The sequence below is a fragment of the Psittacula echo genome (genome assembly GCF_963264785.1).
Source record: "Psittacula echo genome assembly, chromosome: Z".
Lineage (NCBI taxonomy): Eukaryota > Metazoa > Chordata > Aves > Psittaciformes > Psittacidae > Psittacula > Psittacula echo.
Genome location: NC_137742.1, coordinates 54,773,406 through 54,797,018, shown reverse-complemented (window position 1 = coordinate 54,797,018; position 23,613 = coordinate 54,773,406). Strand labels below are relative to the sequence as shown.

Below are 23,613 nucleotides of genomic sequence, written 5' to 3'. Positions count from 1 at the left end.
ACAGAATTTCTTGAAACAGATGTTTGAATAACAAGCTCTAATTACAATCAACCAAGGAAACAGCTCCCCATATAAAATGGATAGCATTCTCACTTTGAAAATTAATTTCAGAAATACTTGATGACAGAAGCCATCGACTGAATCCTGCAATAGTCACAACAGCTTTGATATAAGGCCATATAAAGGCAGTACTCAAAAAAGTAATAGTGATATTCAAGAGTCCTTCCAAATTGCAAAGTACATTAAGTAAAATGACTGTTCTACATGAGACAGAAAGAGAGATGGACACAAATACAGGAAAAAAAAAAAAAAAAAGCCAATAAACCAAGTACTGAATTCATGCTCCAATGTGTATTTTTGACTTAATCACATTTAATGACAGAGTAAATACATCCAAAGAGTTAAGCTGTGTTCAAAGGAATCCTTCAAGAGACCTTTTCTACCATATTTTTGCATGGCTATACAAGACAGTAGTACAACATCATCATTTCTTCTCCAGGAATCAATAGGTTGCTCTCCAATGATGCTGGATTCCAAAACGGGGGGGGGGGGGGGGGGACGACGACTTATAGGGGTAGTTATGGTATCAGAAATCGTGTACATGAATTTTAAGTGTCACTGTATTTCTCCATACTTAATTCTGAGTCCAGTTGATATATTACATTAGACTTACCAGCATTACCCTAAACTCTAAACTAAGAACAAATGTGCCTTGCAAAAACACAGTGCGTGCTTGACACCGTCACTGTAGTCTTACAGGCACTGCCATAGTGTCTATTCATATTCCACTGAGCAGACTTTTCACTTATTTAAACCATTCAACTGAAAAAACAGACAAGGAGGGAATCACTCAGGCATAACCAATTTTTCACTTTCTGTTAAATACGCAATTAGAAGAAGCTCTAGTAATCACTTCTATTTTCACACCAGATTGCAGAACTGACACTGCTCTACTTGAAGCAGTGTTTGTACATACAGCTACAGAGCTCTGATTATAGCTGCAGACAGCGTTTGAACTCTGGCAACACAAATACAAAATCAAAGCTTTACAAACAACATTACAACTGAAACCATCTTCAGTTGTCTTAGAATTTCCATTAATCAATATCAGACTAATAGCAACAGTTAAATGCATCCACTGTTGATATTAAGATTAATCACATTAAAATAGTCTTACCTCTTCTTCAACCAGTGCTCTCTTTTGTGCAGACCAGTTGTAGTCAGGATAGTAAGCTATAGTTGTAGCACTACCGAAGTCACAAAGTTTAATTGTCCCTTGGTTACTAATAAGCAAGTTTTCGACCTTCAAAAAAAGAAGTGTAATAATAAATCAAGGATGCCTTTTTTCCCTGTATACTAAAAGGCATTTCTTTTAAACATCAACTCTCCTGTGCATATATATAAAAATACACGCTTTAGCCCTGCATGTTGTTTACAGGAGCACAAAGATTTCAGACAGTACTGTACATGTATACGGTAGCAATCTAGCCAATTTTGAAAAGGAAGTATCAAAAAAACACGATGAGCAGGAAATGTTCAAATGATCAGAAAATAAATCCCAAGGAGAAAAAAAAAAAAAAAAACAACAAAAAGAAAGGTATTTCATTAGTGCATAATAAGAAGCCAGCTCTTCACAGGACCACTTGCAGAAGCAGTGTCTTTGAACCTGAACATTTTAATGCATAAAATTGAGCACTCTTAGTTTAACTGCAATGGAGTCAACGCTACAACTCCTGTAGACATAAGACACGAACGTTCTAGTAGAAAAGCAGGCTACTGGGAGACCCCCAGAAAGAGTCAGCTGTGACACTGGTATCACTGTAGAGATAGAAACCAGCTATTTGAGAACCATGTGCTGCCCGAGTAGTTCATCATCCCTCCCTTTTCTACTTCATATAACCCCACCTCCTGTGATTGCTAAGTGAAATAGTGAAGAAACTTCAGGAGATGGCAAAAGCAGGTATTGGGCAGAAGTATTGAGGGATCATAATCACAAAGAAGCTGAAAAGAAAATTTATATTTCTGTATGAAGTCAGGTAAAGGTGTAAAAGCCAAAAGGTATATTAGTAACATTACAACACTACACTTCAGGTAACTAGATTTGTCTTCCCTTTCCCTTTGAAACCACAACTCTGGATGTGCTTCTGTAAAACCTCAGTTTTCAGAACATACTACTAGCCTGCCTTACACATGCCCCTTCCAAATTCTTCCACCATAAAATTAATTTTGACTACCCTATAGGAAGACACAAGCTTTGTTAATGATGGTTAAAGTATCAATCTCAGTGAGCAATCTGAATTCCCTTCTCTGTTGGATAACCTTTGCTTATCTCCATGTACAACAAGAAAGGTGTTTGGGCATTCAACATAAAATTTAGATACTAAAAATGGTCATACTTAAGATCAGAGATCAAGCTTCTGCACAGATACATTCTGGTTTTCATGCTTTGGTAAACGTTGCTAGTAACGTAAAACATTCCAGCCGCTTATTGAGATCTGAACAGGCTCTGTGACTTGTGTTATGCAGACTAGCTGCGTGCTGCATAGCAAATCCTGAAAAGCTAAAATTCAGACAATTAAAATACCAGAGAAGCACTGGCATTTTACAAACCATCCTCTAACTAGCTTAGAATTTTTACAACACAGTATCTAGCTGGGTTCTTACAGTGCTGTACACACACACTGTAAGTACAAACTGCATCCAAAGCAGCTGAGGAACAAAGAACGCATTACACTGACAAGAAAGAGAATAAAAGCATAGGACAACAGAAACAGCCACCACTACAAAGGTGAACTTGTGTTTAGGCTGTACTGTAGAAGTTCATGAGTCCTTATACTGTTACGACTCCAAACTACAACACCCCTCCCCAACAGCTACATTACATTTCATGCTCAAAACTTTGACCAAAGATTTTTATGCTGCTGACCTTAGTTCAGCCTTTTGAAAGGGCAGCACAGTTAAATGACCCCTATTTGGCTTCTGGCTATAGTAAGGTCTCTGCCTATTGCAGCACAACTATCACTCAATCTTGCCCTGGAGCCCTGGTGACACGAAACCAACACGAAACCAAACTCCTACCTTTTTCCATATTTTATCTTTGTCAGGAACTTGCATTACTTGACAAGAAAAAACAGACTTTGAATTAATAGCATTCATTCAACTTCTATGGAGCTGGCTATGTAGAAATTGTGTATTTATCTGTAGAGTGTTACCCTTTTTTCAGAGAAGAAATTCACTTGTCTACAAGGGGCTGGTGTACAGAAACTTCAGTGTTGAAAAGATCTTCTTCTAGAAAGTAACACCAAGAAAGTTCTATGACAGCTTGGTTAAAATTTCTTTTACATGAGGCAGAAGTCTGTTCAATGGTACCAAGAAAAAAAACCAGGGGACATGGGGGAAAATAGTGCTCCATCTTCAAAGCTATTTTGATACTAAGAGGTTATACTACTGCCTAACATCAAAGCTTTCATCAGTCTCGAAAACATTTAGCACACATTTACTTTTATAATAAGTGGTTTCATTTTCCTTTCCCTAAAATAATCAAGTACGTGCTTACTTAAGGAGGAATGAATTCTCCTTTTTTATATTCAGCTGGTATCACATCAAGCAGGAAACTGACACATCAAATTCAGACACTGTTTGAGGAATAAAAATCTTATTTTGCTTATGTTTACAAAGACCACCTCCCTCCACTGGGTTTAAATCTACTTGTAGTACACCAGAATCCCACTGATGATTAGGTCTCCTTCATTTATTATATAGCATGGATGTAAAGGTGCTGCCTTCAAAATTCAAACACAGATGAAGTTCTCTCAAATCACCAAAGTTTTTAAGAGGATAACACTTTCTACAGCATAATCCTATAGCATTTTTGTAAAGGCTAACAGAAAGATAAGTCTGTCATGAATTATGCCTATCAAATTTTAAAATTAAATTTAAAACCAAGCCTTAAAATGCAATGCAAGTTGTTGTTAGCTCTAAAACTAACAGCTTACTTAGATGTTCTCAAAAGGCTATGTAATCTTTTACAGAGAATCCAATATCGCCCCCTCTTCTTCTTCAAAGCTTTACCTCTCTTCTGTTTAGAAAACCCACTCATCTCTGCAACACAAGTTGTAGCTGGTTACTTTATCAAAAGCAAACTACTTGAAGACTAACTTAACCAGAAAACCATGATATACTACTTTTCTGTCAGCTTGTTCAGACAGTACAACTAGTACTAACCACAAGCACAGGATGATGATGCTGAAAGAGATGCAAGTATTTCAGTCATGACCTTCACTGACATCCAGCACGTCTTGGCAAGGCAAAAGCACCACTTTTGAGAGTGTCCACTGTACTTGAACAACAGTCTTAACACTGATTCAGCCTGATGAGCTCCTTTGGTGTTTAAAAATTCAGCCTTTATTTAAACACTGCAACACACCTTTAAGTCTCTATGGATAATAGGAGGCTTCTGCTTATGCATATGCTGCACTGCTCTGCAGGTCTGATAAAAGATCTTCAAAACTGTGTCACAGGAAATAGGTCCTTTGGATTCTACTTTCTTTAAGAATTCCACCAGCTGCCCTACAGGAAATGAGAGAAATTCACATAAGCATGCACAGAACACCACAAATTCTGAAAGCCTGGCACAAATAGGCAAATACTTTTCTCATCAAGGAAGACTTACAGCCTTGAGCTGTGAATATTAGATGGATATTCTGAAAATTGTAAATCTACACTGACTGCAGTGACCAAAGGAAATGTGCTCTAAGGAACCATTCCTCCTCTTCCTTCCTCCAACTAGTCTTAAAGAACTTAATACTAACCCCATATTTAAGATAAAGTTGAACTATAGTCTCAAAGAACATGCTCCTTATCTCATAAGAGACGAGACTGAACTCTAGCTCCACTGAACTATGCTACCTTTAAGAGGCTTTCGAAGCTTCTAAACTGTGGTGCAAACAGGTGTCGAAAACAACACGTACTGTTGGGAAAGAAATAAAAGTTTACCTTTACACAGCTCTGTAAGCAGAAGAAATTCTCCTTGCCCTGTGTCTGATTCTTCTTTTCCTATTGAAGCAGCAGAGCAGAATTGGACAATGTTGGGATGACCTGAAAGTTTTTTCTGGAGATAACGTGTTCAAGGAAGACTGCCAAGTCTACTGATAAAATTGTATACAGCAGTTCACAGACATCTCATCTGAAAAGTTAGCTTAAAACCACAAAAAGCATTACAGCTGTAATAAAGATATTAAGTAGAGCAAGGAATCATGCCTCAGCTAAAAAAATAGGCTTCAGTGGAAGCCACTGAAGATAATTTTATAAAAAGTCAAAATAAAACATTAAAAAAATCCTTGTGATTAAGGCTGAGGAAACTGGACTTTGTAACACACCTAGTTACTTATTTTTGTCTTCTAATAGTGACAGCAAGGCATTAACATATGTACCAGAGAGACCTTTTATTTATTAGCCGCTTCTCTAGCTGACTGATTAAGGGCTATTGTACCAACACCTGTCCTTTCAAAGGAAGTAGTAAGTATATTATGCTTGAATTTTAAGAAACGAAAATAAAGTTCAAAACAAATAACAGCTCTGAAAGACCAAGAAATTTATCGTCCCATCATGAGTAATAATTTTTCATACTAAAACCGTTGTCATGTTTCATGGTATCATTCTTGAACTAGGTAAAAGAATAAAATTTAAGTGATCTCAGTTCCTGCCAGTGGAAGTTACATTGCATTACTCTTGTTTGTGATGTCCCTGACATGCATCACTCTGGTCATGTACTGATACTCATGCCCGAGGCAAACACACCATTTACAAGATGCATTCACCAAGTCTAAAAAGAAAAGAGCAAAGACATCATAAGTATAACAAAGCCATATAAAAAGGCAAGTTGGATCCATCAAATTAGAATGAATCCAATGTACTAGTTTACAACTTATGCATGTCTTCACAACCTCTTACTCAGAGCCACAAGAATCAATTTAATTTCACAGTTATAACTTGGAAAGGTAGCAACAGTTAACCCTCACTCATGCTGTACATATGCTTTAATGAGCCCAAGCTATGAAAAAACATCTACAGTACATTCAGTTCTTTACTCCTGACAACACAGAGTACCTAGAAAATTTATATTGCTTTCATAGTCTGTTCTTTCCCAGTATACTTCCAGTGAATGGTGTTTAGTGTAAGACTTTGCCAAACATTTCAGTAATCATACAAAAATATTTAAGTAGTTTAAATTAAGAGAAGTGGTTTTGCATGGTAACTCAAAATGAAGCTGAATACTCAGACTGGAAACAAAACAGCAGCATACTACAGCTACTCACTGACTCTTGAAACAAACTGAGGGCCTTAGAGCAGATGCTGGGGAGCAAATATTCAGTTTACTAAACTTATGGACTGAAAACTCACCAAGACTGCATTATACCCTACCATCTAGCTTCCCTGAAGATGAAGAGGAGAGCAACAACCCTGAGAATCATTCACTTCTTGTTTCTGACGCACATATTCTACTAAATTAACATTCAGCATTACTTTCTAAGCCAGATGCACCTGAGGCAGAAATTAAAAAAACTTTGGAAAGTAAAAGCAAAGTTCCATGTAGTCAAAAAGGCAATAAATCCAGTGCAAATGAGGGAAGTCTACTTAAGATCTAAGTATCATCTGATTAACTAAGATGTCTCTTGAACACAGCCACCAGAATGCAAGAAAGCCCAAATAAGAAATTCATTTTTTGCTAGGCAAAGTAAATGACAAAGTCTACACAAGTTATGAAAGTTATCCGCACATATTAAGTTCCTGCAACTTTTGAAGAACTGAACTTGCTGGATGTTGATGCCAGATTCATGATAAACCAGGGCCAAAACCTTCCTCAGAATATTTATCCTTTTAAGCAGTGTATGGTATGGAAAGAACTGAACGTGTAGAGCAGTCCTCTTTCTCAGAAATGTTTGCTAGCAGGCAATTAAATCAAAACATTAAAATATGTTCCAGAAAAGGATACCATAAAACAAACTTCCTGAATGATGGCTTTGTTCTTTTCTTCTTCATTAGACAACAATCGCTGCCAGAAAACAGAAAAAATTGAGAAGATAGTTATTAAAACTTAGAGAAAAACACTGCATGGATAGTTTGGGGTTTTTTTCACAATACAAAGGATAAGCTACAGTCAAAAACCAAAGGAAATGTGATGGGACAGTAAACAAAGTAGGCGTATTGTACATTTGGACATACTGCCATGAACAAAACACCCAGTTTTCCAGCTACCTGTTCAGTGATAGCTGAGCAGTTGTAACCTTCAACACTCATGAACTAACTGCTCTGAGAGTTTTCTGTTGTATAAAATACTAAGGTCTCCTGGCTACAGCATTGTGCACTGACAAGTAAAAACTCATTTCCTGCCTCAAATCTCTAGAAACAGCCTTCAATCTATACCAGCAAAAACGTGTCCAAATTATGTAACCTAACTTTTTCAATAGTACCTGAGTAATCAGCAGCAAAATTAAGCATTATTATTACCAACATAGCTTGGATTTAGAGCCAACACTTGACTAGAATCAATCTGAGTATTTGCTACAAAAGTACCAGTTTTATAAAACAGAGGAAGTACAGTAATGGTTCACCTTTTAGCTGTAATTTTTAAATGGGGCTACTTCTAGATAAGATTTTGAACACATACTGTTATGGGTTTAGTCATGTTTTGTTACTGCAAGATGTGGTACAAAAAGGAAAAAACCAGTAATTACTGTTTGTAATCTTACCTCTCCCACTTCTCTTACTACTACCCTTTTCGCTTCTCCTCCAAGGTAAGAAGTCTTTGTACTGATACAGTTATAGAAGATCGCTACTCCAAAAATGAAGCCATTTTATGGTGAACACAACGACTTCACTTTGTCCTTTCCATAACACTTCAGTATTTCAGCTGTTACATGATTATTATAAGCCTTCAAAAACATGAATCCAGGGGTGTTTCAGAAATGCCAGACTGAATATTTGATCAATGAGTCAAAGTTCAGATCATTATTTTTAATACTGATGAAGCTTACTCTGGAAGTACAACCAGAGGCTAGCCAGTGAGTTAAATCTCCTGCTGATGAGTGAAACTATTAATATACCCCATTTCAGTTAATTAGGAAAGATTCTTTTCACCCAAAATGCTTATGCAGGGTCATGAATTTCTAGACCAAATGAAGACAAACAGCAGTGGTGCCCAACAAAGCAGCTCCCATCTCTGGTATCAAACACAGGGTCCTAACAGGTACAGTGTGCTACAAACATCACTATCATTCTGGATTTTTCCAAAGTACTTGTTCAGTGCTATGCATCAAAGATTAACTACCATGCTAAAGCATCATGCAAAAAGACAGACCTTATAAACCTGAAGTACATTTTACCTTTAAAGCATAATCTTTGCCACTTCCAAGATCTTGAGCTTCATAGACAAAAGCAAAGCCGCCTACAAGAAGAAGGGACATTAAGTCAGTTTTAATTTCAACATTCAAGTAAATAATTTTTTTTTAGTCTAACAGAGCTATCACATGAATTTAGATATCCTCTGAATGTAAGAATGTGTTTTTCAATGACGTGCCAAGAGTATAGGTAACCGACATAAAAGAGCTAAAATATTGTCTTCTTTTCTTTTATACATGCTAGAAGCACAGTGAATTTGTTACTTTCCTGCATTTTTTTAGTCTACATGTGCAGATTTCCTATGCAGTATTTCTTTTTTTTTTTGTACAAGTCCTTATAATACCAAGATTCAGTTCTGCAAATATTACCTAATTATTTTAATTAAACAACTATTTGGTATTAAGCTTCTTATAAAAATAGCAATAACCAAGAGAAATAAAATATTTAACATACACCTCCTCATACTTTTAGGGTAATTGCCATGCTTCAGGCTTCATATTAAAAGCTGAAAGCGTTTTCAAGGACTGAAGCAAATGCTTCGAATAAGGGAAGTTACTGTTACTAAATTGCTATCTGTCATTCCATACAACATTATTTTCCTTCCAACTGCTTTTGTCAGAATACTTATTTCATCTAACACTATGAGTTAACTCAAGAACACTGTGCAAACTTCTAGAAGGTAAAGATGACTAAGAAAAAGATAAGTCTGCTAAGTTTCCTCAATTGCTAATTAGGTTAATCTAACTATCAAAATAACGTATTTGTTCAGTTCAACTCCATTTTAAAGATCCTGGGATCACTTTAAATTGTTCCATGAATGTCATCCTTGTCATTACACCAACAGTGTGTTGCATATTTGCTCTGCCTATTGCACAGTATCTTTAGTAGATTACCAACCAAAGTGATAAACTTCAACGATTTGTCTTTCTACTCCTTTAATAAAATTCTATTTCCATTGGACTGTAGTTATAGGACAAGGGGTAATAGGTTAAAACTTAAACAGGGAGAGCACAGGTTAGATGTAAGGAAGAAGCTTTTTATTGTGAGGATGGTGAAGCACTGGAACAGGTTGCCCAAAAAAGTGGTGAATGCTTCATCCATGGCAGTGTTCAAGGCCAGGCTGGACAGAGCCTTGGGTGACATGGTCTAGTGTGAGGCGCCCCTGCCCATGGCAGGGGTTTGGAACTATATAATCTTAGGGTGCTTTCCAACCCCAACCATTGTATGATTCTACAAACTACACTGCAATGCTCTCTCTAGCAATAACTTGGAGAACAGCATAGAAGATGTCAATGAACTACAAAATTTTACTTGTCAAAAAGGCTAAGAGAATAGAATAACTGAAGAATGAACCACAACAGACAAGCAACAAGTTGACAAGCCACTATTTTTTAAAAGATGCAGGATGCAAGTCAGTAGTCACTTCAGTACCCAATACCTTCTTTGTGGATGAGGAATATTAACATGAGGCTGAAGTGAATACGGTATTTGCTTTGTGCAATTCCATCAAATACAAGGCTTTCCAAGAAGTACTCTCCAAAGTTTTACAGGGCAATTGACCATCATAGTGTTCTCCAAGACTCCTGCTACACACCTTGTCACTTTGCCAGTAGCATCCGCAACATGAAACAAATAAATCACAGATTCCTGGATGTTGCCTTTGCTTTTGGTGTCTAAAAGGGAATAATACACAAAACGAGCAAAACCAAGATCCCAGCTGCACGGAGGACAAACAGAAGAGAGTAACTAGTGCACCATGGAAGAGCTAGAGTATCAATGAAAATACTGAAGATGAGACAGCAAGGGCTGCAGTTCAGTCCACCATACATTACCCATACGTGCATTGTGCTTATTTATTTACTTTGATTAATTCATTCATCAGATTTGGTACTTCCCACAACAGGAAGTTCTCTTACCTTTTTCAAAGCCCAGTGCAAGTGCTCTGATCAGCCGTTACAATCAGCATTTTGCACACTGATGGGAAAGAGGCTGGAGACAGAATAAACTCCCTGCTTATTACCTGAAGACAATTTGCTCCTCTCTGAATGAGAACATATGCAAGAAAAACATGGTTCTGGACAGTGCCAACTGTTTATGGATTTCACAGAGCTGGTGAAACAATCAAGATAAGCTGTGAGTCATCCTTCTAGAGAGCCTGGGTCTGGGAATCCATGGGTTTTGACCTCACTTCCCAGCCAGCTCTCTACTAGAGTCCAGAGGCATGCCCCAGGTTTCAGACTGCACTGTCCCAATAAGTTGCAAGCTCCTACAGCAGTGTACACCAGTCACTGTACCACACAGCTACTGCTTCCATGTCTTTGTCCTACACAGATACTACAGACCTTCTACACAGCAGAAGTACTGCTGGCCCTCCAGAAGAAAGTCTTTACATTCACCTTGGTATATATTTCTTTTACTTTACTCTAATAACCCTGCAAAAGCTGCATCTTGAAAATATGTGCTTTGATTTACAAAATTAGATGCTTCTAGTACACAAAATTACTGCAAAGTTAGTTTTCTGGAATGCGCTCAAGAGCAAAATGATAACAGAGAAACCCCAAATTAAGGAACAGTTATTCTGCAAGTTCAGCTGTGTACACTGTCAAGGGTTCTACCACGGCTGGAAAGGGGCAAGTCGACTCTGGACTTCAGGCATACATCCTAATACTACTACAAACATACACTGACCTACATACATATACATGCTCCAAATATGGAGCACCTCCCATACGAAGACAAGCTGAGAAAGTTGGGGCTGTTCAGCCTGGAGAAGAGAAGGCTGCGTGGAGACCTCATAGCAGCCTTCCAGTATCTGAAGGGGAGCTATAGGGATGCTGGGGAGGGACTCTTCATTAGGGACTGTAGTGACAGGACGAGGGGTAACAGATTAAAACTTAAACAGAGGAAGTTTAGATTGGATATAAGGAAGAAATTCTTTACTGTAAGGATGGTGAGGCACTGGAATGGGTTGCCCAGGGAGGTTGTGAATGCTCCACCCCTGGTGGTGTTCAAGGCCAGGCTGGACAAAGGCTTGGGTGGCATGGTTTAGTGTGAGGTGTCCCTGTTCATGGCAGGGGGGTTGGAACTAGATGGTGTTAAGGTCCTTTCCAACCCTAACTATTCTATGATTTTATGATTCTATGATTCTAATCCCAAGGGATTCTTTCAGAAAAAAGTGTTTCAGAAAAGATGCTTCATTCAAAAGTATCCAATGCCTTTCTGGATATTACACTGGTAACAGCACCTATGCATCACAATTAACTCATCAGATCAATTCTATCCACCATTTTCAAGCAGATATCTGAGTAACTACCAAGCTGATACAAACTTTTAAGGCCCTAGAAGCATTCATACCTTTCCAACTATTTCAACTGGTCTGATAAATTACAAATGCTTCCTCCAATATAAGAAATACTTACAACATAGTGATAACGTGCAACTTGGTCTAAGTTTAATCTTGTTGACATCCAGTATGAGGGAGTAAAAAGAATAATATATTTACCCAACTGAGAAGAGATTATTAGACTTCAAAAAACATAAATTTCAAATCTTTATGGAAGTGAACATCATGAAGTCCTCCCAAACCCCAAGACACATTCACAGTTGCCCTGAAATTTCCCTCTGTTCACAAATGATCCTGAAATTCAGGCCTAAAACTCAACCACATTTATGAGAACTACAAAAGTTAATTTCTTGATGGAAAAGCCTGCGATTTAACACTCAAATCACAACGTTACAACTACCCCAAGAAGGATTCTAAAGTTTAAGTGATTTTTGCTGTATATAAAAGAATCTCATTTCTAACAAGAAAAATAAATTTCACTGCTCTTTATTGCTGGCTAGGAATCTAAAAAGATTTCATGTTCAGTTGTGTATCTACTTCAACATATATACTGGTTTTTGGTCTCAATAGTAACTGAAAATCAGGAACATTCATTTTTACCTAACAATGCAAGTGAGCATTTTCAACAATGCAAGCCATTTAAAAATGGTAAGTTCTTGCTGTCAACGGAAGTTAGTACAAGCTGTGCTTAGGTTAAAGCACTGCTATTGGAGTCTAAGTGAAGTATAGTTGACATTATATGGAAATCCAGTGAATTTTGCATACTAGTTGTCCAAATTAAGATTTTGCTGAGGTCAAATTTAAAGCTGACAAGACTCAGTTTTCTTTTCCAACCAAGAGCTTTGCATTTTCCCCTCAAGATATACCTAGGTATCACGTATCACTGAAGTTCACTGCACTATAAATCAAATTGGATTTAAAACTGTCCATTTTTCCCCATCTTCATTAAATTTTTCAGCCAAGGAATTTCAGCGAAATGACAGTTTTCCTACTTGTCAGCTAGTGAAGCACCAAAACAGGAACCTCAACCACAATATAAAACTCTTGCTACTGCAATGCATTGTTTCATTACACACTTAACCAGTCATTACAAAGGGATGGTGTGGATAACTTCCTGTTTATAGCTACTGATATGACTTGTCTGCTCCCCTCCCAAATACTGACCAAATTTGCTTCCAAATAGATTTTGAGTACTTACATTTCAATTATAACTTGATTAAAAGATGGTAATTCTAACCTGAACTACAAGTTACAGTGCATCTTAATGAAAGCAAACAGATGTTTTTCTACCAGTGTACAAGCAACATCCTTAATGCTCTGTCACTGTTGCAAGCACTGACTCAAACTCTTTTTCCCTGAAGTCCAGTCATCCATCTGTGTCAATTGCAAAGTCCTAATAACAAGATGAAGCTGTCTCAAATAGGAAGGATGACTCAAAGGTCTGAACGTTTCCCAGTAATCCTTGAGAAGTAGGGAGGTAGAACACCCTGAAACTTGCAGAGATCACCCGCAAGCAGGAACTGCTATATCCAAAGAAACACTAGCTTTAAAAAAACCATCACTGTTCTGCTCCACAGAATCATATAATAGTTAGGGTTGGAAAGGACTTTAATCATGACTTCAGATCACCCAGTTCCAACCCCTCTTCCATGCTTCGTGTTGAAAAACCTCTCTGTATCTACAGCTAAGGCAACGTCAACTAGAAAGCTGCTAGGTCACGGTGCTCCTCTTCTTCCTTACTGACTGCCATATTTTTTTCACACTTCCAAGAAGCCTGCCTTATACAAGGTCATCATCCTTTACATCACAGGCTGTTGCAACTTCTTAACTTGATGTGAGCTCTCCTTCTTCCATAGTTACTTCAACCATCTGTCAGCAAATCAAACTATCAGTGTTTGCAGAAACTTGAGTGTTAAGTGTTCATAGTCCCTTTGCTGCCCAGAGTTTTATGAATTATATCCATCAAGAAAATCAGCATTTAATCACAAATTAAAATTGCGCCTATAAGCTTGGTAAACTAGTATTGCCTGTGCACACTCAAAATACTGAAAAAGCCTTTAAGTCTAAAGCAGCAAGATTTGATACTTTAATGACAGACGTAAGGTTCATTGTCAGAATGCAGCTTATAACAAGTCACCTATATGGCTTCAATTCATGACAGCTTTTTAAAATACTGTTAGTCTGTAGCCACCTTTCCGACTCAGGAATAATGTAGCTTCCTTTCACTAAAGCTTCATGGTGAGTTTTAGACTCCTGTCAGTCTGAGAAAGGCATTTTTTTTTTATCATGTTTCTCCTCTTCTCTGCTATTTTCATTCATACTTGTTGCTCAAAAGAAGCATAAGAAATCAATATACATGAAGAATGGTTGCTAACTGTGTGCTGCATAGCTTCGTTGCTCCCTGCTTTTCACACAATCATGTACCTCCTTTACTCTTAATCCTTCAGCCTTATATGTAACACAAATAACAAAATATTGGAAAGTTAGCAAGTTTGCATAGTTAAGCAAAGAGAAACCATAAGTAGTATTTCTTAACACGGATATCTTTTTCTTCTAAAAAAAGAAAGAAAATGTGCAATTTCAGGGAATTCCCTTTCATAGATCTCAATCCTAACTGTCCTTGGCTGTTTCCAAATACAGAAAATTCATCCTAACCATCTGGAACATCCTTCTACTGACAGCACAACTAGACGAAGTGGCACATCACAAGCAAGATTCATTTTGTCTTATTTGCAAAATACTGTTGTATGGAGAGGAAAATTCCCTATTAAAAAAGAATAAAAGACTAGTATTAACATTAACCCATATCAAAAAGCCTTGGAGATGATGCAGAAACTGAAAGTTTCACAGTCCTAACCCCCACAGGAGGAAGAAAAATCCATGTCTATTCTCAAAGTGGGTTTCTTTTCTAAATCTAGGAACAGGGACAAGTAAAACTATGTAGTGAGAAAGGAAAACCCATTATCTTGAATTAAAAACAAGGCTAAATGGACTCAGTGTATTATAAACTTGTAATTTATCTAGAGTCTTAAGTGAAGTGATGCTTAAGCTGCACAAGTTCCACAGCTTTGTCTAATACCTCTGCACTGTCTGAAAAGCCCCTTTCTGGAACTTCTCTCAGCTATCCCATACCTAAATCAGCACTAAAAAGTCAACATGCTTCATGAGATACAACTATTATTTGAAGAGCCAGCAAGCACCCCACAATCATCTGCTCATTGGAGTATTAACATGAATAGGGGTATCTCCATCTCTGACTGTTCTCTTGAGGATATCAACTCCCTGATTCTTCTGCAGGAGAACCTCACACGCACTGAAACTATAATTTCATCACTTATGCTCAGCTTTTGCTGCATTTTTGTCAGGCCAAAGAGTACCTAGCTAAAGCAGTAACACAAACAATTTTCAAACACATTACAAATAGCATATATGAGCAGGCAGAACATTTCTAAATAGGCTCTAGAAGACAAGTGTTGCTCATTCCACGCCATCACTGCCTTCCACTGACAAGACCCTGAGTTGTTTTATAGAAGTTCTTTAAATTGAACCAAGGTAACACTGCCCCATTTCACATAAAAACAAAGACTTAGGTGGTACTTCACAGAACAGCAATTATACTCAAGAATTAAAAAAATATAGCATATTCAGTCTGCAGTTGAATTAGTGGCCGAGAAAGATGAAAACTGTAATTTTAAACAGTAATTATAGCATAAAGTTGTTTTCCTGATGCAATTACCTTTATCACAAATATTAAGAAACTGAATAACTCCAATACAATGTGTTTCAAAATAAGCCATTTAAAGGACTAATAGGGGAATTTTTCTATGGCACTTAAACAGCTTACCAGGACATAAATATTCCAAACTTTTTAAACATTATTTTCCTGTTAGTATGATCTCTGTTCTGGAAAATTTAAAGCTAAAATAAGACACTTACTGATAGTTCCATATTTACCATTTAACCTAAAAAACTCAATAACAGTACTTAAGAAGCAAATTCAAGTCTCGCTTACTGGTAGTGAAGTATTTGTAGGGACGTTATATTACCCACTGAGTGGCAGCAGTGGAGTTGTCAACTGATTTTTAACACCCTCAAAACATTACCTGACCTAACCAAATATGTAACACAAAACTTTCAGAAGATCCCTTTATCCTTTCAGAATGATACGAGATTGAAAAGTATCAGATTTTGTTCCATGTCTCACCATAAAGATTAAGTTCCCTATTTTCATGGAAAGACCTCTAGAATAGATATTTGCTGTTTTCATATCTTCTATTTTTACTTTATCAACAAGATATATCAAATAATTTATGAACTTTCTGCCACACATCGATGCAACAGCTGCCTGCTTTTACAAAAAAAGCCTCAATGGAAACATTCAAGGAATAATATGATTATATTTAAAGACTGCATAATTTCAGCACATAAGCAGTTTTGTCAGTATCTTATTTAGTTTCCAAATCATCCTGCCTTTCATTGATCCTCTAAAAAGCAGCAATTTTATTAAACATCCATTCAGCGCAAAGCAAGCAAGCTTCTCCAGTTAGCTAGCTACCAAAGCTAATACAACCACACACTTTACAATCATTAAAAAAAACAACTTTCTTTGTATGTAATTTTGAAACTTGACAGTGCACATCACAGGACATGCTATTCTCATATCAATTCACCCTCCCATTGGAGTAGCACTACTACCCAGAATTGAAGAACGAGTTTCTGTAATTCACTGAACATCTTTGGCACTGGCAGTCTCTCAATAAATACTGACAGGCCTGTGACCAGGTTCTATTCCTTCCACAGTATTGATGAAGATCAAGAAATTTCCCTTATTTACATGCCCATCATCTTTAAGTGTCACCATCAGCAGGTAAACAAGAATAACATTTATTAGAAGAGATGCTTTGTTCAACAGAGGCAAAAATGAAAGCCAGCAGCATCTAGCATTTGAAAAATAAATTGTTTGTCTGTGCAAATATGCTTTCAGGAGCAAGAAACAAGAAATTTCCGAAAGCTACTGTTCAGGCTGGTGTGCTCGCTTGCTCTCCCCATTCTCTCCCAAGGTCAAATATGCAGGCTACCTCAGCTGTTGACTCAGCAAGGACCATCTCAGTCCCTCAACCATCTGGTACAGATTGGTACAGGAATCCTGACATGTTTGAACAAGGGGAAAGGATATTCCAGGGTATCAACTGAAGAAGCAAAAAGTTGAGAAAAATGCACATCCTGTTCACATGAATAGAAAGGGATCTGACAGAGTATAGTTAAGGCACCCTCATCTAACTGTATGAAAACCAAACATATTAGTAAGCATCTGGAGAACTCTTATCACATGTACCTGGGCTATGTGTATGCAGATGCCTTGGTGAGAGCAGACACCCATGTTGTGATGGAGAAGCATACAGAATACCCAGACTGGCAAGTGACTTATGGCCATGCAAGAGTGTCCTCTGTCATGAAAGAGTGTGAGATACTTACATTCACTCACATTTACTAAGTAGGTATGCAATCAGTGACTATTTTACTTAAATAAAATTGTGTCTGTGCACTTAACCGGAGGACACAGAAGAACCCTAACACCTGAAGCCTTTGAAAGTCCCTTCTGACTCAAACTGTTCTATGATTCTGTAATCATACAAAGGGCAAGTAAGGATTAAATGTAAAGGCTCCCACCCATTTCCTCTAAAGATTTCTTAACCGCAGTGAGCTACTGAAACGCCAAGTACAAAACACCATATTCCAGTAGCACTCAGTCCATCCTGTGACATGCTCAGTCATGCGCTGGGAGGTAGTAGCAATACTAGAGATCACCTTGAGCCCGACTCCCCCAGTCTGGCTCTCAGGTTCCTCTCACAGCACACCACCTTTTCAGTTGGCTGGGTCCTACCCCTAGTGTGGCACCTCTGCAAAACAAACATGGAAACACAACTGAATAGTGTTTGCTCGTGAAGCCAGTGTCTCAGCTTACAGCATGGCTAAACACATATCTGCACCAACACAGATGATGAGCATACTACAAAACTGGAAAGAGCTGCAAGGTGTGAGAACAACTGAACTTATGCTGCCATATGATACTGTGTAATGCTAATCCACAGACTCTGTTCACACCAGCTGAAAACCAAGCAGACCATATGATCTTACAGAAAAGGCTATCTCTCTGCTTTGGCAGATGACACACAGCTCACCATGGATCTGAAATCTGAATTTTGAAAGTATCACTTCACTTTCTGGTAAGGAATTGGGCATGAAAGGGCTCATGCAGAAGAAAAAAAGATTCTGTATTTATAAGCATGGAAAAGAATGCTTATAAGTCACAGTCATACAAGCAAGTATCAGAAGGTGTCAAACAGGTTCAAAGCTCAAAGACTAATTATCAGCAACAAAAATAATGTGCTAAAGAAATTAAAATCTGAAGACATCAGGAGAAGTTCAGACTCCTGTATTTCACACACATTCTTATATTTATACTCAATATATCCTAAAGCTTGTTTTAGCCAAGCTATGGTCTGTCTAACAAAAGACGAAAGGCCCTATTTCACTTAGTACACTGAAAGCATCATGAAATAAACTGTAATGCTGAGACAAAGGTGGAACACAAAGCAGTGGTTACAGATAAATTTGCAAGAATGCTAGACTTAAAGCATGTCCCTGTTTGCTTTATCTAACCTGGCATAATTACCCTGACATTTTGGGAAGCCTGTGTCACATCCTAGGTAACAGTAGGCTGCTGCTGAAGTAAAGTATAAAATCCTTGTTTCAGAACCAAGAACTAAACAGCAGACACATCTCAAATATAGCTTTCGGCTCTTCTTTTCCTTTGTTGCTCTCTGGAAACTGCTGCAGTTACTCCTGGCAGGAATGTCAGAGCATCAGCAGCACCAGCCAGTTCGTTCAGCTTTCACCTTGCAGTCACATCATATTGAGTGCTCACGTTTCACTCACAAACTCTGGCTGGACGTTTAATAGAGAAGCTCCAAGTAAAGGCTAAAGGCAGAACTGGACTTGACATTTAGTCCCATTTTGAATGCTACTTACTATGTAAAAACTACCAGGGTTTGTCTAAGATCACATGCCAAAAGTGTTTAAGCATTGAAGTAACAAATCATTTGTCCTTTAGAAGATAAAACAGCTGTGAAGATCCAATGTCCTGCTGTTTTACACAAGCAAATTTTTTCTAAGTTTAACTGACGCAGCTAATCTTAAGAATCATTTTTATTTCCATGGTGGTCACTTTATGGTGGTAATATTTCAACAAAAAAAAACTACTCAGAAAAAAAATTCAATAAATCTACTTATTAAACTAGCTACATACAGGACAATTACAAGAAGCAACTACAAAAAATAACTTCAACACTGAAAAGAAGCTCTGAATAGAAATTTGAGGTACTCCACCTAAATAACTTCAACCACCTGTTCAAAGATAATGAACTATGTAACTGTATTAATATGGACAAAATCATATTTTAGCCTTTTAAGACAAGCTTTCAATGTCTCTTCTGCTTGATAAACAAAGTAATTCTTCTTACCACAAGTGGAAGGTTCAAATTTCTACTAATTTCTAAGTAGTTTGCCCACACCAAACATAGAACTTATTTTAAAACAGACTAGCAAGTGGTGTGCCAAAACACCTACCCAAAAATCCGCTGAAACTGAAAACCACCCAGACATTTAACTCCAGGAAAGCCCATATGCAGAATGAGATCAGCCTCCTAACATTGCTGCTTAAAGTTAACATCTTTTCCTGCATTTCACAGTATTCTAAACAATCCTGAGCAACACAAGCAAATTTGCGTCTCCGACAAGATATGACACATTGTCATTTTAAATATATATATACACATACATATGTGCAATCCTGTATTTCCATGACGTCCTTTGTGGACTATGAACTCATATGAGAGTTCTGTTAGGTGGCGAAAGTATTCTAAACCACAAAGCAAGTGAAGAACTCTCCACGCTGCACACCGGCTCTCGATGGGTATTCCTGAAGCGGACTACCAACAGTGGTCACCACTCCTACACCGCGTCAAGGGGGAACACCCACCGTGGCACTCGCGACACCTCAGCGTGCCCGTGGCCCCAGATAGAGCAGCTACGAGGAGGCAGCCAGCCTGTCACAGGGGCCGGCTGCCGGCGCAGGAAGAAGCGGCCGGACCCGGCCTTGCGGGCTCCGCAGCCCGTTCACCCGCATGGGGCCTCCCCTTGCAGGGCGCGGCCTGCCAGGGAGGAAGCCCTCCCGGCCAAGAAAGGGCGGACGGCGCGAGCGGGAGGCCCGAAGAGGAGCACAGCTCAGCCCGGCAGCGGGAGAGTCGGGTCGGGTCCGGCCCGGCCCCGGATGCGGCCTGCAGCACCGCCGCCCGCTCTTACCCTCCGCAATGACCCTCTTGATGCGCAGCTTCATGTCGCCCATCTCCACCGTCTGCCCCACGAAATCGTTCTGGTCGCGGCTGGCAGCCCCGAGGGAGCCGGGGCCCGCCAGGAAGTCCAGGGCGGACTGGAAGAGCGACATGGTCTCGGCAGGCGCTGCCCGGCTGAGGGGCAGACGCGCAGGCGGTGCAGAGCTGCCGGGCGGCTCCGCCAAGCTACCGACTGCAGCGGCAGAGGGAGGCCGCCTCCTCAGTCGCTGTTCCCTGCGCTCCTGGCTGCTTCCGGGAGCGCTGCGTCATTTATGACCTCATGGGGCCGCTCTCGGTGCCCGCCCCGCCGCCGCAGCCAGCCGGGGCCCAGCCGCCGGGCCCGTTCGCGGGGAAAGCTCGCCGCTGCAGCCTGGGGGCCGGGAAAGGGCGGCCCAGGCCTCCCAGTTGCCTCCCGACGCGCCTTGTGGGCGGTGCGGCGGGGAGTGGAGCCACTGCGAAGGAGCGGTGGGGGCGGTGGGGCCTGCACGGGTAGGAGGGGCGTCGTTCCCGTACGGAAGGATTGCCCCGCTGTTACCGCGCAGCAGGTTGTCAGGGACAGGGGTCCCTCGTGTCAGTACATTTCAGGCTGGCTCTGGCGGCGCTCGGGAAGAACATGCACTTCTCACAAAGCGTTGTCGAAACCCTGTCACTGTTCGCCTGCCCTCGGGACCTCCCGTCTTGTTTGCTGTCCCCTGCACTGAAGGGCCAACCCCCCCTCTCCTGCAGTCCTGCTGCCTGCACCGGGGTGAGCAGGAGGACGTGGTGGTGGTGGTGGTGGTGCCTTTTCGGTGTGCTGCAGGACAGTGGTAAGATGGATACCGATGATTGCAGCAATCCGTGCAGAGTGGTACCCTGTACGTTTGTGTGTGAGGCGGACTTTGTGTGTTAGCACCGGCAGATCACTTCCTGGTAAGGCCTGTCTGCTGGAAGAAGCCTGAGGCAACAGATCACTAAAAGCAAGGCTGATTGCAAGCCTATTGGTTCAGAAGGAATGCTGCTATAGCCAGGCTGTCCTTCAGAAAGTCACAGAAGTATAAAATGGTTTGGGTTGGAAAGAACCTTTAAGATCATGTAGTTCCAACCCCCTGCCATGCGCAGGGATACCTTCCACTAAACCAGGTTGCTCCAAGCCCCATGGAACCTGGCCTTGAACACTGCCAGGGATGGGGCAGCCACAGCTTCTCTGGGCAAGCTGTGCCAGTGTTTCACCACCCTCACAGTAAAGAACTTCTTCCTTATATCTAACCTAAATCTTCCGTTTCCCTGTTTAAATTTGAACCCGTTACCTCATGTCCTATTGCTGCAGTTCCTAATGAAGAGTCCCTCTCTATCATCCTTGTAGGCCCCCTTCAGATACTGTCATGTCTTTGCTATTATAGTCGTATCTTCTCTATTGCAGTCTGGTTACTGCCACCAGCCATCGCTTTTGAGTTGATTCCAGATGTTCCCATATTCCTTAAGACTTCAGGTAGCCATGCTTGTTTTCTCCTGCACTGATCAGTAGGTAAACATTTTATAGCTGTATTTCTCAATCAACTTCCATAAACTAAGAACTCACTTTTCTCCATGCTACTGTGTAAATTACAGGGGCAGAAGAGAAGGCTGAGTGATGACTTCATGGCAGTCTACAACTTCCTCAAAGAGAGCTGCAGAGAGGGAGATGCTGATCTCTCTCTTGTGACTGTTAACAGGACATAGGGCACAAGGAAATGGAATGGAGCTGCATCAGGAGAAGTTCCCATTGGACATTAGGAAAAGATTCTTCACCAGCAGGGTGGCTGGTAGCTGGAACGAGCTCCGCAGGGAAGTGATGCATGGCAACAAGCTTGTCAGAGTGCAAGGAGCATCTGGGTAGTGCTCTTAGTGATATGGTTTAGTTTTAGGTGGTCCTTCAAAGAGCAGGGAGTTGGGGCTCAATGATCCTTATGGGTCTCTTCCAACTCGAGATACTCTGTGATTTTGTGACTTCTTGTTCTACAATCCCTTACCAGTCAAGAACTGTGGTCTTAAAAGCTGGTAGATTTGTACAGCATTCCCATGTTTTTATATATCTTATGAAAAAAAAATTATCAAAGTCAGATTTTTTGTAGAGAACTTCATTCAGTCTGTGAGATCTGCTGCTGTTTTTCTATTGCCTATGTAAGAAAACCCTTTTTACTATCATAAATCGTACTACCACCAACATTTTGAGAACAGCAGACTGTATTCAGAGCAGGAGCATCCTGTCTTAATCCCATTTTAGTTTCTGACTTTTCCAATTGTTTTTTTCAGGCAAGGGCTGGAATTACTTTGGACAAACAACCAGTGCTAGTTAGGCTTTCCGTACTGCACTGTTCTGCTCATTGTCCCTTCTCCTATCATTCACCTGCATATTCCTCTTCAACAACTCACTCATACAAATCCACAGGGAAAGGAACAGGATTTTTTATAAGGAACCACAGAAGCAATGCTGGTGTGTCTGAAGGTCTAGATTATATGTTAGCAATTTTCTTACTCCAAAAAGGTGGCTGACACGGAATATGAAGCAACTAAAACTCAATTAACTCAGTTTAAATGAAGACTGATGTTTCTGCTGCACCTTCAGTAACAGATTGAGTGACTTGGGCTAAAATGACCTCTTTTGGAGAGGCTGGATTTTTTGGCTGTTTGGGGTGGTTTTTTGCTAACCAGCTTTAACATGGAGAGTTCCTGTCTCACTGCTAAACCTCACATTTACCTTAACATGGAAGAGCCTTTCTTCCAAAGGCTGGAAAAAAACAGCCAAGGATGACAAGGAAGCAAGACTATTTATTTCTTTCAGCAGCAGTACAGGCTTATGCCTGCTTGAAATGCCCTTGAACTTACTGTCTTGATTCTCTATCAGTGTGTACATTTTAATTGTATAAAAATTAGCAAATAAAATTCCATCAGTGAAAACATTGTATTTAAAATTTTATGGGTTTACTGCTTATGCAAGAGAGGTTTAATTTGACTTCCAAGAAAGGATCTTAGCACACATAATTCAAAATTTCAGTCCAGGAGTCATATGCAGATAGGCATGAAGTGTGAGGTCTGGTACTAAAAGCTCAAGCTAAAAATTTGTGCAGTTCCTCTGGTTGCTTGTAATTGCTCAGAGAAGTCAGTCATAGCCTACAGTGAGAGATTTTCCTAAGAAAGATTACAGGAGCAGTATCTGTTACACATGAAGGAAGCATAACAAAAAATGTAGGATAAGAAGCAGGAATATTACATTTGAGAAAATTAGGGTGGATTAGGCACTGCAGGTGTGCTAGGAAAGCCTTGATGTAGATGCAGCTTTTCGGCCAAAAAATATAAAAGAATGCCTGAGTAATATTTTACTGACCTGTCTTTTTTAATTTCCAGGACTATACTAGAAAGACGAAGCAGACCACTAAGTAAGCTGTGGTTTGAATGTGTGCATCTGAGCATTAGTGGGGCTGAGCCTTTTATTTATTGCCAAGACAAATATGTGGTAAA

The 23,613-nt window shown here is 39.7% G+C and overlaps 1 protein-coding gene across 6 annotated transcripts in view; it reads right to left on the bottom strand.

Annotated features, from left to right (window-relative positions):
- GAK (cyclin G associated kinase) overlaps positions 1-20,395 on the bottom strand; it is a 78,109-nt gene extending 57,714 nt beyond the window's left edge. For 4 of the 6 annotated variants that reach the window (XM_080636586.1, XM_080636587.1, XM_080636588.1 and 1 more), the window contains exons 1-6: positions 20,108-20,395; positions 8,385-8,446; positions 6,995-7,054; positions 4,996-5,110; positions 4,427-4,569; positions 1,178-1,303 (exon numbers count right to left, since the gene is read on the bottom strand). In XM_080636586.1, coding sequence (XP_080492712.1) covers positions 1,178-1,303; positions 4,427-4,569; positions 4,996-5,110; positions 6,995-7,054; positions 8,385-8,446; positions 20,108-20,249 — 648 coding nt within the window. In that variant the 5' untranslated portion in view covers positions 20,250-20,395. Of the gene's footprint in view, positions 1-1,177; positions 1,304-4,224; positions 4,369-4,426; positions 4,570-4,995; positions 5,111-6,994; positions 7,055-8,384; positions 8,447-9,838; positions 10,009-20,107 lie in introns of those variants that run through there. The other 2 variants (XM_080636589.1, XM_080636591.1) reach the window with 2 other exon arrangements.
- Between the last annotated feature and the right edge of the window lie 3,218 nt (positions 20,396-23,613).